Source organism: Kogia breviceps, chromosome 6 (genome assembly GCF_026419965.1).
Source record: "Kogia breviceps isolate mKogBre1 chromosome 6, mKogBre1 haplotype 1, whole genome shotgun sequence".
Classification (NCBI taxonomy): Eukaryota; Metazoa; Chordata; class Mammalia; order Artiodactyla; family Physeteridae; genus Kogia; species Kogia breviceps.
The window spans coordinates 3061495-3078933 of record NC_081315.1 but is presented as its reverse complement, the minus strand read 5'-3'; the positions used below and the strand labels follow the sequence as shown (position 1 = coordinate 3078933).

The 17439-nt window shown below is 42.1% G+C and overlaps 2 protein-coding genes across 2 annotated transcripts in view; one reads left to right on the top strand and one right to left on the bottom strand.

Annotated features, from left to right (window-relative positions):
* The first annotated feature begins 1648 nt into the window (after positions 1-1648).
* SPMIP2 (sperm microtubule inner protein 2) overlaps positions 1649-17439 on the top strand; it is a 103702-nt gene continuing 87911 nt past the window's right edge. The window contains 1 exon segment of the mRNA XM_059066828.2: positions 1649-1712. Coding sequence (XP_058922811.1) covers positions 1649-1712 — 64 coding nt within the window.
* The window catches only part of FNIP2 (folliculin interacting protein 2), a 218059-nt gene continuing 203783 nt past the window's right edge, over positions 3164-17439 (bottom strand). Inside the window, exon 18 of the mRNA XM_067035450.1 lies at positions 3164-3431. Within this exon, the coding sequence (XP_066891551.1) occupies positions 3401-3431 (31 nt within the window). The 3' untranslated portion in view covers positions 3164-3400. The remainder of the gene's footprint in view (positions 3432-17439) is intronic.

Here is a 17439-nt window from a genome sequence, read left to right as displayed (position 1 = left end):
GCAACATTGTTTCACAAGGTGCAGAGCCAGCAGCGCTCGGCACAGGCAACAGCGCGCCCGGCTTAGAGCTACAGGCAGAGATCTGATGCGGAAGCAGGTTTGTTCTTCCCTGTTACAGTCTGGTGGCCACAAGTCGTGCCCTCCAGAAGTTGGTGGGGGGCAAGAATGGTTATTTGGGATCTTTGCCTGTGAACAGAAAGAGGCCGAAGCAGGATTGGGCAGAGGAAGAAGCGGAGCTGTGGCGAGGGCTCCACAGAGGCTCGGCTCACCGGGTGAAAAATGGCCCCGTGGCGGGTGGAGGCATCTGGACTTTATCCCCTCACCTTACTGAGCCTTCTGACCATGCCGCCCCGACAGGGCTTGCCTGGGAGAGAGGCACCTCGAGAGGGACACAGCCCCCTGCGGCTAGAGCAGCCCCTGCAGGAGCTGACAGCTGCAGGCTGTCTGCTGATGGTATTTCCTGCAGCTGGGGCACAAGTCTTTCCTTGAAGGGGAACTTGGGGTTTTATATCCCTTTGCTACCAGGCTAGCCCCTCTTCATAGTTGATGTAGAGCGTTTTTACTGTAATTTCCCTCAACAAACAAAAGGCATCAAATTTTCAGTGAAGAACTCCGTATATTTAAGGTTGAATTGAAAATTGCTGTTAGAATTGATATTCCGTGGATTATCAGGTGGTCAGTGTTATACTGCTGGGCAGGCTGGAATTAGCTGTTTGTTCATTTATTCATCTCCCAAACATTTCTTAAGTATCTATTGCATGACAGTCTCTGGAAATTGAAATATGAATAAAGGTGCTTTCCCCCTGAACTGGGAGTTAGATTCTAGTAGGGAGGCGGACAAAATGGACAATTGAAACAAAGTGGTAGGCGTTTAACAGATAGGTGTAAACAAGACGCCATAGAAGTTAAAGGGGCATGAAGGAGCCAGCGGTCAGCTGTGTCTGCAGGCATCGTCCTGGGAGAGGAGGCATGGGCTCTGACTCTCAGAGGACAGAAATATTCACATAAGAACATTCTCGCAAGAGCAAAGGAATTGGGGAAAGGCCCAGAGGAGCGAAAGAGCATCACGCACGACGGGAACCACAGATAGATTGATATGACCAAGCACAGATTGTGTTTAAGGAAGTATTGAACTACAGGGCTGGGAAAAATACACAAACAATTATCTTATTCATTTAAAATACAATCTCTAGTTGTATTTTATCTGGCCAGGGCTTCTCAAATGCCTCTAACCATGGTGTGTGATTTTTTTGTTTGTTTGGTTTGTGCGGTAACAGCCTCTGCAGAACATTCCTTGGGATATGTTGGAAGACAGTGTGGACTGATGCTGCCAGGTCTCTGGGCAGGTAAGGCTGCTCCAGATCTAGTGCCTGCACAGGTCTGTTCTGGACTTGATGTTGACAGGTAAGGAAAAGACTGGCTGCCATGCCTGGGGTTGCTACAGCTGTGTCTTGTCTGTCCCTGGAGGCTGGAACACTGAACTGTTAGAAGGAACAGCCTGCCTTCCTGTCATAAAGAGTCCCTAGCAACCACCTAGTTCGGGTCACAGACAGGGAGAGGAGCGACAGCAGAGTCTTTGGCTCTTTCTGGGGCAGGTAAGCTGGTGTGAGGAAGCTGAGAAAGAAAATGCAGTAGCACAGCTACAACCATGGCGTGTGTACCCTTTCGAGAGCCACGGTCGGCCACGGTGGGGAGGCGCATGGTTTTTACAGGTAACGGGCTTTTGAGTACCTTTCACAAGGAGGGCTAAGCTTTCTTTACCCCTCGCCTGTACGATGCTCACATGACAATGGACATGAGAACGAAAGAACAACACACGTTTATTTTACATGGTTCCGCTACTCTTACGCACTCAGTCTGGGCGTCGACCCCAAGCTGCCGTGAACAGCTCTGTGACGTCCCCGTCCCCACGACACCCGAGCTAACTTCCACAAAGGAATATTTTTATATCATAAAGTTTATGTTCTGTGTAATGGGGGCTGCTTCGATGCTGATAAAAAGTATACCTGTGATCAAATTTTCATGATTACTGGTTTAAGTTTCTTGTATTTTGATAAACTTGACGTATTTGGTTGATAAAAATTTGAGTAAGACATGTAGTAAGCTTAGTAAAATCGTTGGCTGGCGTTTTGTTCCTTCAACTTGCTTTAAGTGATTAGGGTGGTGCGTTTGTGTGCAGTTGTGTATGTGTGTAACTGAATCACTTCGCTGTATACCTGAAACTAACACAACATTGTAAGTCAACGATACTTCAGTTTAAAAAATGTAGTTAAATAGAATAGGACTCATTGTGATGTCTGTAAGAAATAAACCACCGTTTATCTTATTTCCTTTATATTTTAAAATCACAAGCCTATTTTTAAGCATGCCGCTGGCTTATCTGGACATTCCCCCTCCGGTCCTGAGAAGCCTGGCTCCCACTCTCTGCCACCCGTTTACTTAATTGTTTAGTTTTCAGTATATGCATATACACGTATCAGAATGGTTAACCTGTCCTCCAGGGGAAAAAACCTTATCAACCAGAGTATGGTGCTTCCTTGAAGTTCTTTGGCCCTTGGGCTTACAGGCTCTGCTCATTTCCAGAGTTACTTGGGTCAGGACCTTTCCCCAGCCCCTCCAGTGAGGCTGTTTCATACATCTGTAATGCAGTTAGATTCTCCTGTCACTGTCTGAATTGTCCTGGAATTCCCTAAACTCCTAAATGATTTTTTAAAAATTTATTTTATTGAAGTACAGTTGATCTACAATGTTGTGTTGAAGTTTGCTTTACAGCAAAGTGATTCAGTTATACATATGCATATATATTCTTTTCCATGATGGTACATCACACGATATTGAATAGAGTTCCCTGTGCTCGACTGTAGGTCCTTGTTTACCCATCCTGTACGTAATAGTTTGCACCTGCTAATCCCAAACTCCCAGTCCTTCCCTCCCCTATCCCTCCACCCCCTTGGCAGCCGCCAGTCTGTTCTCTAAGTCTGTGGGTCTGTTTCTGTTTCCTAGATAAGTTCCCTAAATGATTTTTTAAAATAGTATACGTCAAGGTTTGCTCTTTGTGCTGTGAAGTCGACAGGCTTCGACGGCTTGGTAAGGCCGTGTACCGACATGACAGTATCATACAGAACAGGTTCACCCCTCTACATGTCCCTGTGCTTCACCTACACACGCCCCACTTTTCTCGCCCTAAGACCCCGGCACCACTGACCTCTTACTGTCTCCACAGTTGTGCCTTTTCCTGAATGTCCTAGAGCTGGACCCACCCTGTGTGTTGCCTTTGCAGACACCGGCTTCCTTCACTTGTCACTAGGCGCTGGGGGTTCCTCCGTGTCGCTTCACGGCTCATTTATTTTGTCACCGGATAGCCTTCCATTGTATGGTTGTATCATAATTGTTGACCTAATCATCTTAGTGTCCTGCAGTTTGGGGCATTTCTGAAAAAAAAAAAACTTCTATAAGGCTTTTGCATGGATATGTTTTCAACTCAATTTGGTAAACAGTTACTTAGCAATGTGATTGCTGGATCATACGGTAAGACTACGTTTAGCTTTGTAAGAAACTGCCAAATTGTCTTCCAAAGCAGCTGGACCATTTTGCGTTCCCACCAGCAAGCAGTGAGCGAGAATCCCTGTTGCTTTGCACCCTTGTCAGCATTTGGTGTTTTTTATTTTTTTACCTGTAGCCAGTCTCACTGGATGTAATTACATCTCACTGTTGTTTTAATTCCCTAATGACCAATGATCATATACTTATTTGCCATCTGTATATCTTCTTTGATGAGATGTCTGTTCATAATATTTGCCTATTTTATAATTTTTTTTTCTTATTGTAGAGTTTTAACAGTTCTGTATATATTTTAGATACAAGTCCTTTATCAGATAAGTGTTTTGCAAATATTTTCTCCTGGTTTGTGGCTTGTTGTTTCATTTTCTTAACATAGTCTTTGATAGAGCACAAGTTTTTAGTTTCCTTTTTTTTTTTTAACATCTTTATTGGAGTATAACTGTTTTACAATAGTGTTAGTTTCTCCTTTACAACAAAGTGAATCAGTTATACATATACATATGTTCCCATATCTCTTCCCTCTTGCCTCACCCTCCCTCCCACCCTCCCTATCCCACCCCTCTAGGTGGTCACAAAGCACAGAGGTGATCTCCCTGTGCTATGCGGCAGCTTCCCACTAGCTACCTAATTTACGTTTGGTAGTGTATATATGTCCCTGCCACTCTCTCACTTCGTCACAGCTTACCCTTCCCCCTCCCCGTATCCTCAAGTCCATGCTCTAGTAGGTCTGTGTTTTATTCCCGTCCTACCACTAATCTCTTCATGACATTTTTTTTTCTTAGATTCCATATATACGTGTTAGCATACGGTATTTGTTTTTCTCCTTCTGACTTACTTCACTCTGTATGACAGACTCCAGGTCTATCCACCTCATTACAAATAACTCAGTTTCATTTCTTTTTATGGCTGAGTAATATTCCATTGTATATATGTGCCACATCTTCTTTATCCATTCATCTGTTGATAAGTTTTTAGTTTTAATAAAGCACAAGTAATCAATTTTTTCTTTCATGGATTGTGCTTTTGATGTTGTATCTAAAAATTCAAAACCAATTCCAGGGTCCCCTAGATTTTTCTCCTTGTTTTCTTCTAAAAGTTTTTACTGTTCTGTGTTTTCATTATATCTATGATCCAGCAAGGTGATTTTTGTGTCTTTTATTTTATTTTTTATTTTTATACCATTTATTCATTTATTTGGTTGCTCTGGGTCTTATTTGAGCAAGTGGGCTCCTTAGTTGCAGCTTGCAGTCTCCTGAGTCATGGCATGCGAACTCTTAGCTGCGGCATGCATGTGGGATCTAGTTCCCTGACCAGGGATTGAACCTGGGCCCCCTGCATTGGGCGTGTGGAGTCTTATCCACTGTGCCACCAAGGAAGTCCTCTTTGTCTTTTAAACTTTTCATTTCTGCCAGCTAATTGACTTCCTTTTTGCTTTAAGCCAGTTTGGGTTGGCTTTTCTGTCACTTCCAACTGTGAAAGAGTCTTAATTGATAGTTGAAATTTCTTCTAATCTATGTCAGTGTGTACTTTGTTTCATGTATTTAGGTAGCTCAAATTCTTGTCACCTTTGATAGCTTTAAGGTTTTTCATTATATTGATATAAAATAATTAACTTCATATTCTCCTATATAAATTTTATAGTTAATCTCCAAATTTTCTTTGTTATAGTAAAGCTACATGAAAACTTTTGGGTAAATTATTTTTCCCTTTCTGTTATTTTCTTGTGGTATATTTACAAAGAGTGGAATTAGGTGGTGAAAGGTACAGACTTGTTGAGGCCACGAACTTCGGCGGATTGTATAAAATACTATGAACAGTGTATTTGTACTTAAAGCCTGCAAATAGTTTTTAAAATCACTTTTATTTATCTATTTTTTAAATATTTATTTATTTATTTGCCTGCATTGAGTCTTAGTTGCAGCGTGTGGGCTTCTCTCTAATTGTGGCATGCAGGCTCCAGAGCGCGTGGGATCAGTAGTTGTGGCGCGTGGGCTTAGTTGCCCCGCGGCATGTGGCATCTTAGTTCCCTGATCAGGGATCGAACCTGTGTCCCTTGCATTGGGAGGCGGATTCTTAACCACTGGACCACCAGGGAAGTTCCCCATTTTTGTTTAATTTTGATAATGGAGAGGTATATATCAATCTTCTTCTGCTACAACTTTTAAAAAGTCTGTTAGGACTATTTAAAAATATATCCCACTTACCTGTTACTTATATTCAACAATTTATCAAAATGTTTCCACATTTGATCACATAGCTTTTTTCTTTTTCATTTGCTGAAATATTTTAAAGTGAATTCCAGATATTCTGTTGATATCATCTCACTCCTATATGTTCCACTGTCGTCCATCTCTTAAAAAAAAACGAACATATTCTTACACGGCCACATTGATATGATCACAGCTGACAAAATTAACTACCCTGTGATGTAATGGAATAAACAGTCCACGGTAATATTTCCCTCATTGCCTCTAAAATGCATTTTTATGATTGATCGTGAAAATACAGATTCAGGCTAGATCCACACGTTCATTGCATTTGGTTGTGTTGTCTCTTCTGGTGTCTTGTAAGCTGGTATAGACGTCTTCTTTTTTCTTGTTGCAGAAATTGTGTCAGTCGTCCAGTAGAAATACCCAACATTCTGGATTTGGCTATTGTCATGCCATTTGACGTGTTCATCTATCCTCTGTATTTTCTGAAAATTGAATTTGGCTGTTGAATCTTGATTTTAGTAGGTTCAACTCTTTAGGGAAGCTTGTTTCTTGAATGCTGCTGTGGTCAACACATCACACATTAAATTTTACGCAGGTCAGATGTTACAACGTCAATTTCTCTAAGGCCCATCACTTAGGACCTTTCTAAGTTATTGGAACTTAGCACTTTTCCCTCTAGGTTTGGAACTGATCTCAATGGAAAGTCCATGTTCTTATAAAAGTGTTGGCAAAAGTGGGTATGTTCCCTGGTTAGGCAAATGGAAAGTTGATTTGCTGCATACTTTATGTCAAATATTGCATAGTTGCAGTAAAAACATAGAAAATATTTTATCACTATTAATAACTAATGTAAAAACAATAAAATATCATGAGAAATCATTTAAACAATTACCTCAAATGCTGATATGTAAGGAAAAACTAACCAGATTATAAGAGGATGAGAAAAATAGCTGAGAAATTTTGCAGCAACTTTGAGGATGATTTCAGAGCACTTTTAAGAGTTTTATAGTATTTTTATTAATGTCTAATTTAATTTAAAAATCAAATTTTCCCTTTTTTTGCCGTAAGTGTAACACTCCTCATACTTATCATTGGTAGCTGTAATTGTTTTAATTTCAATTTCTTTCATTTCTAGTGAGATTCCATTATTCCATGAGATGATTCACAGTGTATATTTACTTAGTGTACTGTGACTACCGAACTAATCTGACCACTCCTCAAGTTTTATTTTTCTACCCAATTTTAATATTTTTCCCTTTAAAACATATTTCAGAAAAAAATTTGATTCTAAATTTTTATCATAGAGATTTGAAATCCAATGTAACAAATAGAAATTGAATCCCTACTGAATACTAAAAAGTTGGCCACGAGCTTCGGAGGATACAAAAATGAACAGAAACAAGATGTTTTCTGTCTTCTAGAAGCATGTAGAACATTGTAGGTTATCCTGTTATCTTATTTAATCTAAATATCCATCACAGGTGTCCCCAGAGTGTAGTGTGACATTGAAAGGAAACACAAACCCAATTCCAAAGGCCTCGAGGAGTCCAGTAGAGGAAGTGGGGATGGAGGACAATCATTACCTCATTGGACACTCCACAAACTATGCCCCCTGCTTTGTTTCGTTTCCTCCTCATTTCTTTTGACTGTCGTAATTAGAGCACATATTGTCTCCTCCATGATGGATGGATCTTAGATTTTATTTATTTTGCAACTAATAAAGGGATAGAGATTCAAATGTCAGTGGGTCCAACTTAGAAAACTTTTTAAAAAGTTGATATGTAACATATACTCTAGTAAGTATATTCGTCTAGTGTTCAGCTTGATAATAGTTCACAAAGTGAACACACTGACGCATTTACTTTTTAGATCAAGATTGTGAATATTTCCATCGTCCTAAAATGTTCCTTTGTGTCACTTCCCAGCCAATCCCACCAAAGTCAAACACTGTTTTTATTTTTTTTTATTTATTTTTATTTTTTTAAATTTTTTTAATTTTTTTGGTGCTAGGCGGGCCTCTCACTGTTGTGGCCTCTCCCATTGCGGAGCACAGGCTCCGGACGCACAGGCTCAGCGGCCACGGCTCACGGGCCCAGCCGCTCCGCGGCACGTGGGATCCTCCCGGACCGGGGCACGAACCCGCATCCCCTGCATCGGCAGGCGGACTCTCAACCACTGCGCCACCAGGGAAGCCCTGTTTTTATTTTTATAATCCATATGTCTTTGATAACTATGAGTTTAATCTGATAAGGTAAATTAGTGTCTGTATTTTTTAAAAAATTTACTTGCTGGCTTATTCTTTCAGGTAAGTTTTATTATCACTTTGCTAAGTTTTATTACATAGTGAAGAGATTTTATAGATAATGTTATTTTGGCATTACAAAGGTCTTCCTATGAAAACTAATATCATAAACAAAATTCTGAAGAGACTTTAAAGTATTTTAGAGCATGGTTATGTATTTTTACAACATCTATTTGCAAACAAATGATACTGCTTACCCAGTTCCAGGTCCCATGCTGCTTTAAAGTTACAAAATTACATTTAAAAAATACACTTTTTCATTCAGATTTTTAAATGAATTCCCACTTGGTCCAAATTGAGAGATTGATGGGATAATTACTATGGGATGTTAAATTAAAAAGGCACGTTCCTAGAGGGGTGGGATAGGGAGGGAGGGAGGGAGACGCAAGACGGAGGGGATATGGGGATATATGTATATGTATGGCTGATTCACTTTGTTATACAGCAGAAACTAACACACCATCGTAAAACAGTTATACTCCAATAAAGCTGTTAAAAAAAAAATGGCACCGTAACAGATCATCTAATTTCACCTGTCATTTTTCAGATGAGAATATTGAGGTTCAGAGAGCTCAGTGACCTACTCAAGGTCACACAGCTTTAATCTCAAGGTCACACCGCCTTGATCAGAAGGCTGGAAGCCTCTGCCTGCTTCTTCTTTACATGATGTGTTTATGTGTCTTACATCCAGATTACTGACTGAATAAATACAGTAATGTAGTGTTTCAACCAGCATAGATCTACTAGAAAATCTGCATATGTAAACCAGGAATATTGCAGAATTCCACCTTATAAAGGAATGATCACAACGTGTGACTTCTGTTAGAAATATATTAGAATTGGAAATACTGTCTGGGAAATGGCCAGAAACCAATATGATGAATGAAGCTTTAGTGACGGGAGAAGTACATAAACATGTATGTGTTTATGAACAGCTCGCTCCATTAGCCTGGGTTTCAGACCCATTTATTCATCTTGGTTTTTGCCTTGTGAAACCGTCACACTCAGAGTCATGTCTCAAATTCAGTTATTTTAAAAATAGAAAATGACTTCACACAGAAATGCCAGTGGTTTCCTAATTGAAGAAAGAACCAAATACTCCTCCTGCAAATTCAGCTTGAGTCTCATCAGTATGATTCAGGAAGCAAATACGTCCCACTTAAAAACACTAATTCATGACAAAGGCGTACACATTTTAATGGGATGGGCCTGACACGTTTGGCTAATCTGAATTTTATTCTGTAGTCACAGTGTGCGATATGCCTGAATCAAAACTTATCTACACGTGAAAGCAGTTTCAAATCAATCCTACTGATCATGTGAATCATCACCAATGTGACTCGCAGGAAAAAAACATTAGCTGCTGGCATCAACTTTGAGAAGCATCTAAACCAAGCCGTTAGAAGAGGACTTCTGAAGACAAGCTTTGTCTCATACTCTATTTTTTTGGGGGGGGGGGCGTTTAGACAATATACACCTTTATTGCATGAAGTAAGAGGGGAAGGAGAAGAATTGTGATTAGCCTTTCTGGGCTTTGATTTGATTTTCCAAAGTTGACACTTTGTAGGTAACATTAGTATCCCTTCCTTAAATCAGGGAGAAATGCTCAGGATTAAGCAAAAAAATTTTCTGTTTTTGAGACAGGGCTTGAAAAAACTGCTTTGTCAAAGATTAGTGGATATGGGGGCTTCCCTGGCGGCGCAGTGGTTGAGAGTCCGCCTGCCAATGCAGGGGACACGGGTTCGTGCCCCGGTCCGGGAAGATCCCACGTGCCGCGGAGCGGCTGGGCCCGTGAGCCATGGCCGCTGCGCCTGCGCGTCCGGAGCCTGTGCTCCGCAACAGGAGAGGCCACAACGGTGAGAGGCCCGCGTATCGCAAAAAAACAAAAACAAAAACAAAACAAAACAAACAAACAAAAAAAAGATTAGTGGATAGTTCTGTGTGCTAATGTGCCACCTGTGAGGAGATCAGCACGAGGAGCTGCTTCAGGAAGCAGGGCTGTCAGGTTAGCTGTCATCTCAGCTGCTTCTCCTAAGCTTTTTTCTCTCTTTCTCTTTATTGGAGTGTAGTGGATTTACAATGGTGTGTTAGTTTCAGTTGTACAGCAAAGTCATTCAGTTATACATACATATATATTCCTTTTCAGATTCTTTGCCCATATAGGTCATTACAAGATATTGAGCAGAGTTCCCTGTGCTCTACAGTAGGTCCTTGTTGGTCATCTATTTTATATATAGTAGCATGTATCTGTTAATCCCAAACGCCTAAGTTTTCCCCTCCCCTACTTTCCCTTTGGTAACCATAAGTTTGTTTTCTATGCCTGTGAGCTTGTTTCTGTTTTGTAAATAAGTTCATTTGTACCATATTTTTAGGCTCTACATGTAAGTGTTATCATATGATATTTGTCTTTCTATATCTGACTTACTTCACTTAGTATGATAATCTCTAGGTCCATCTGTGTTGCTGCAAATGGCATTATTTTGTTCTTTCTTATGGCTGAGAAATATTCCACCGGATATATGTACCACATCTTCTTTATCCATTCATCTGTCGATGGACATTTAGGTGGCTTTCATATCTTGGCTATTGTAAATAGTGCTGCAATGAACATTGGGGTGCATGTATCTTTTTGAATTAGATGTTTTGTCTTTTCCAGATATATGCCCAAGAGTAGGATTGCTGGATCATATAGTAACTCTGTTTTTAGTTTTTTAAGGAACCTCCATACTGTTCTCCATAGTGGCTGCACCAATTTACATTCCCACCAGCAGTGTAGGAGGGTTCCCTTTTCTCCACACCTTCTCCAGCATTTAATGTTCATAGACTTTTTTTTTTTTTTTTTTTTGGCTGTGTTGGGTTTTTGTTGCTGTGCGTGGGCTTTCTCTAGTTGCAGCAAGTGGGGGCTACTCTTTGTTGCAGTGCTAAGGCTTATTGCAGTGGCTTCTGTTGTTGCAGAGCACGGGCTCTAGGTGCATAGGCTTCAGTAGTTGCTGCAGGCCGGCTCAGTAGTTGTGGCTCATGGGCTTAGTTGCTCCGTGGCCTGTGGGATCTTCCCGGACCAGGGCTCGAACCCATGTCCCCTGCATTGGCAGGCGATTCTTAAACACTGTGCCACCAGGGAAGTCCCTGTAGACTTTCTAATATGGCCATTCTGACAGGTGTGAGGTGATACCTCATTGTAGTTTTGATTTGCATTTCTCTAATGATTCGTGATGTTGAGCAGCTTTTCATGTGCCTCTTGGCCATCTGTATGTCTTCCTTGGTGAAATGTCTGTTTAGTCTTCTGCCCATTTTTTGATTTTTTTTCTTTTTTTTTTGATATTGACTTGATTGATTTTGACTTGTATTGATTGATTGATTTTGATATTGACTCGTTTTTTTTTTTATATTGACTTGTATTTTTTGATATTGATATTGACTTTTGATATTTGACAGCTCAAAATTTGAGCTGTTTTGTGTATTGTTGGTCGCATAATTTGCAAAAACTTTCTCCCAGTCCATGCATTGTCTTTTCCTCTTAACCCTTCTGACTGTGGTCTTCTTATCTGTAATTTGAGGCTAGTAGTACCTATTTCATAACATATTCTATGATGATTTAATGAAATGAAAGTGCCTGCATATAGTAAGAATTCAATAACTTTTTTGAAGTTTTTTTTAAAAATAATTTATACTATTTATTTTCTTGAGAAGCTGATTATCTGAAGGGGGGAGGAGCTAGGAGAGGACACAAAAGTCATTTTAGAATCCTACTTTTTTTTCGTAACAAACCAGCCAAGTACACATTATTTCCTGAAGTCTTAAGCCATAGGTGGGTTTTTAATGGGCACAGAGAGAAATAATCTAAGACTATCTAAGCCCGTGGTTTCTAAACCTCAGTGGGCATCGAATCGCGTGGGGAGTCTTGTTAAAATGCAGATTCCGAGTCCAAAGGTCTGGGTGGGCCTGAGAGGCTGCATTTCTGCCAAGCTCTCTCAGGTCCAGGAACCACACCTTGAGCGGTGAGGGTCTGAACTCTTCTGGCTCTTACTGTTGTGACTTTGGACTAGGTGTTGGACTAGGACCTTGGACTCTGTGCACCAGTTACCGGGGTCTGTAAAATGGCAATATTAGCATCTACTTCATAGGGTTGCTGGGAGTTTTAAGTGAGTCAGTCAGTGCGCATAGAGTACTTAGATCAGCGTCTGGCACGTGGTATGCTCCATATCTGCATTAACTCTTATCATGTGACATAGGTCACTAGCAATGTAAGCTAGTAAACTGCTGGCTATGGGCCCAGAACACAAAATATATTTTTTAAGCTGCCAACTGTTGGCCTTTTGGATTTTCCTATAAACCTGATCTAAATAATACTAAGGACGACAAGTTCCATTAAAACAACGTTGTGACAGAACGGCAGGTTTTTAAAAAATGAATTAGTGAATTAATTTTACTGAAGCATAGTTGATTTTCAATGTTGTGTGATATAGAATGGCAGATTTTGCAATACTACCTTAAACCGCATGAACTCACGGGATCTTGGTTCGGAAAACAACCCAGCGTCCTGTCGTCAGGAAGGATAGAACGGTCCCCTTCGGGGCCCTGAAGTCTTACCCTTTGTCTGTCTCCCTTGTGTCGGTGCCCCTCCCCTTTCCCGTGTGCTGCAGGAGAGGTAAAAGCACCTTGGAGGCACCTGCCCCGTGGGAGCCGAGTTGATTTCACTCACAGCCAGTGAGAAAGCGGCAAGTGCCTGCTGCCCCCAGCCGCCCCCAGCTGCCCCCAGCTGCCCCCAGCTGCCAGCAATTACCGCAGAAACGGGGAAACCTACTGAACGGCCCTGCGGACCACAGATACCATCTCGGAGAAGAATACACTCCAGGAGGGGTCTGAGAGAGATTGACGATTATCCGCGCTTTTAAGAACAATAGCACTGAAAGAGACCTCAAAACGCTTATGTGGCCAAATCATTTCTTTGGGGCAGCACTTTCTAAAATAAAGGAAATAACTTCTGGAAGCTACAGAATTGCAGGCGAGGCAGTCATTTGAGAAGAGGAAGTTCTGTATCTGGGGTTGAACTCGACAGACCTGGCAAGGAGCCCCAGCACCCCACTTCCAAGCAGGGGCTGAGCAGGGCTGACCTTCCCAGGCAAGGACCGAGGGCAGCCCGAGGAAAGCTTCCGGTGGAGGAAAGGCGAGCTCTGGTCTATTTCCAAGCCTCCTTCTTCTCAATCAAGGGAGCTGCACTGGATGGAGGTGGGGAAGCCCGAGTGGCTGGAATGAGTGCAGCGCCTCCTAGGTTTACTAAACAACGATCAAAACTCAGACTACCAAACGTAAAATAGATGGCTCGTGGGAAGCGGCCGCATAGCACAGGGAGATCAGCTCGGTGCTTTGTGACCACCTAGAGGGGTGGGAGGGAGACGCAAGAGGGTGGGGGTATGGGGATATATGTATACATACAGCTGATTCACTTTGTTATACAGCAGAAACTAACACACCCTTGCAAAGCAATGATACTCCAATAAAGATGTTAAAAATAAACCAGCAAACCCTCACCAGCCCGTAATGGGGGGAGGGAGGGGGCTACTGAGGAACGGGGAGAAACGGTGTGCCTGGAAATAGGAAGCAAATGCACTTTCTGCCAGCAATACTAAGACCTCCCTGCTGAGGACTCTGAACTAACCAGTCCCAAATCTAGGGCACCGATTCTCAAAATGTAATGTGCAGAAGAACCGCTTATGGAGACGTTTAAGGATGCAGAATGCCCCAAATTCTGAGTGAGTTTTTCTGGGGCCTTGGAACTTGCACTTAAAGAAGCACGTGGAGAGACTGTGACGCAGGTGGTCCCCGTGACACTCTGTGGGAGACACGTAGACCCTTGGGCAGCGGGCACTGTTCCTGTTCTTCCCCAGGAAGGTCACAGGTCCTCCGAGGCTGGAGGGTCGGACTGGGCTCTGGGCAGCTCACGAACACTGCTGTGTCTTTCTGTGTTTTGTTTTGTTGTACTGGAGTGCAGTGAGTTGATTTACCATGTTGCGCTAGTCTCAGGTGTACAGCGACAGAGTGATTCAGTCACATATACATATATCTACTCTCAGATATATGTTTCTACAATGTAATCAAAAATTTTAAATGTAATTTAAAGGCTCATAATTTTTTAAAAAAAGGTTGGGAACATTTGTATATAATTCAAATTAGTGTGTGTTATATCATTCTGCAAATGCTCATATAAAACAAAATATGTCTTTCAGCCCAGTGGATTATGGCACTGATGACAGGATAATTAGGAATCTGAGTAGTCAAAACTTATGAAAGCCAAGCTATCCAAGGTCAAGATTGGCGAATAAATGTTGATGGCAGTTGGGTTAGGTGAATTCTTTGTTCTTAGCAAGGAAATAATACCTCCCATGTCTCTTCCTTTTAGAGATATCCAGACTCTTTCAAACTTCAATTCACAAGCTGAGTAGCCACCCTCTTTTCACAATATGCAAGCAGAATGAAGTAGGCGGGCTAGTCACGTGGGCTAAATAAAGATGTTAAAAAGCACACGCCTTTGATTCTGCGATCTGAGGAACTGACGTGGTAGATCTTATTCATTTCCTTTTCTGGCGATTGTGCAGCCACTTAGGACGTGGGCCCCACTGCTGGACCACACCCCCTCCCCATCACCTCCTCTGGGAACACGTGGGGGCTGGGTGCGCACACGTTCTCAGCAGAAATCACCCGAGGAATGTCAGCCCCTCTATCTGCAGGGATTAAACAAAAGTTACCAGTTCCGGATCACAGCGATTTCTTCTTTTCTTTTCTCAATTCCAAAGTCTTAGATTTCCTTGAAATGTCCCCCTCCCCCCAAAATGATAGCTTGTCATTGACCTTGGCATATAATTACTCAGAAGAAAAGATTGAAATGACAGTTTGCGGTAAATCCCCAACTCTGTTGGAGGAGAAGTGCTGTGGAAATACGGTCTGATTGTATGGATTTCTGGTGTAAGGACTACAAAGTAGGACGTTATTTACACTAGTCTACATATTGGTCAAGAACCCCATTAATCATTTTGGGTTTTTTAAAGAATATTTTAAATAACTTTATTTATTTTATATATATATATATATATATATATATATATATATGTATATATATATATATATATATTTTTTTTTTTTTTTTTGGCTGCGTTGGGTCCTCGTTGCTGCACGTGGGCTCAGTAGTTGTGGCTCGCGGGCTCTAGAGCGCTGGCTCAGTAGTTGTGGCGCACGGGCCCAGCCGCTCCGCGGCACGTGGGATCCTCCCGGACCGGGGCACGAACCCGCGTCCCCCGCATCGGCAGGCGGACTCTCAACCACTGCGCCACCAGGGAAGCCCCTCATCATTGTTAGATAAATAGTTCCTGCTCCTCTCCACCCAGAGGATGCAGCTCATCCACAGCCATGCGGGAGATTGAAAGGCTCTGCCTTTGTGATTTAGGGTCTGAGCATCTTAATGTGAATTTCTTCAACTGAGAGTCACATGCCTCTTGTTACACTCTTGTCTTAGTGGCCTTGGAGGACGGCTTCGGAAGACTCAGATATTCATACACAACAACCAGCCTTTATTTAAGTCTGACTATCTTTAAACATTATCTCCAAATTTGGTTGGGAGTTTTTCCAGCCATTTTTGTGTGATGATATAATGTAGACAAAAACTGTATGTGTAAACATTCACTTCACCACTGTGAATCACCTAAAATAACAAAGCAGGGTGCCTAGCTAAAATGTTTGGAAGTTGAAACATATATTTGGGACTGAGATTGGGCCCAAAGGCTGAGGTTGTACGAAAAGTTAGGACCATGTGTTTAAGCAGAAAGTTCAGGGTTCACAGAAGGTGGGATAGGGTAGACACACCGATAAATGGAAAGGAAAAGACCCCCATCCCACCTGGCACAGAGGCGGAGGGTCCAAGGTCGGGGATACTTATCTTCTCACCTCTTGACCGGACACAGTTGAGAAGAGAAAATTTTGAGCAAGCGACTTCAACATAAGGCGGCTTCGAGGACAACTTCTGCCATGATGGTTATTCCTGTACTCGGTCAGAAGGGATCCAAACACTGCGGCCTTCCGTCAACGCCCACCTTCATCAAAGGGCTGGTACACCCTAACCCCCGTCGTCTTCTCTTCTGCACTTACAAGGAGATGGAAGAAGAAAGAAGAGCCAAAAAAGCTGCACAGAGGTGATCACAAACCCTAGTGGGTCTCTGTTTACATTTGTCAAATCCTACGGAAGGACATTCAGGGAATCTTGACTAGAGCTGTGAGTCTCAGCCCCGGTACAGACCTGATTTACTGTAGCTCCCACCCCAGCAGGCAAATCCAACAGCCAAGTGGCTGGCGCCCCCCTCCCTGACATGTCCTCTGCCCTCTGGCTTTAGTTTCTCCCGTTGTCCAGGCTGAGACCTTGTTCTAGCCACACCGCACTCTGTCTTAGGATGACCAGCTGTCCCAGTTTACCCATGAGGAGGGGTTTCCTGGGACACTGGATTTCCAGTGCTAAAACTGGATGAATTGGTCACCCTAATTCCAGCCCTATAACTGCTGCCCTGTTCCAGCCTCAACACATTTACTTGAATTCATCATCTGAATTCTGCACGAAGCCGGGTGGGGAAATGTTGGTGCAGTCAAAGCACCGGGCAGGAGTTCCCTCCTATGTAAGCCTTTACTACCTTCCTCCCTGTGGCACTCAGAGGAAAATAAAACAGGCCCAGTGGCTGCCACGGCGATTGCTTGGTAGATGCACACCTCTGCTCTGAGGACATCTTGCCCAGTTCTAGACATGTGTGTTCACTGGCCTCTCTGCCTCTGTCTGATCTGGGGCTGCTATTTCTCTTGACTAAAAACCACTTGTTTTGTATGTCTGTGGGTCTGTTTCTGTTTTTGTAAATTCAATTGAATCTTTTTTTTTTCAGATTCCACATGTAAGTGATACATATTTGTCTTTCTCTATCTGACTTGCTTTACTTAGTATGATAATCCATCCATGTTGCTGCATATGGCATTATTTATTCTTTTTTTATGGCTGAGCAATACTCCATCGTATATATGTACCACAGCTTCTTTAGGGGAAGGGAGGGGAGGGATAAATGAGGAGGTTGGGACTGACACATACACACTACTATACATATGATAGATAACCAACAAGGACCTGCTGTGCAGCACAGGGAACTCTACTTGACATTTTATAATAACCTATAAGGGAAAAGAATCTGAAAAAGAACATATATATGTAACTGAATCACTGTGTTGTACACCTGAAACTAACATGACATTGTAAATCAACTATACTTCAATGAAAAATAATAGATTTTTAAAAAGCTTTTTAAAAAGTTATTTATGATAGGAGAAGAGACATGATAC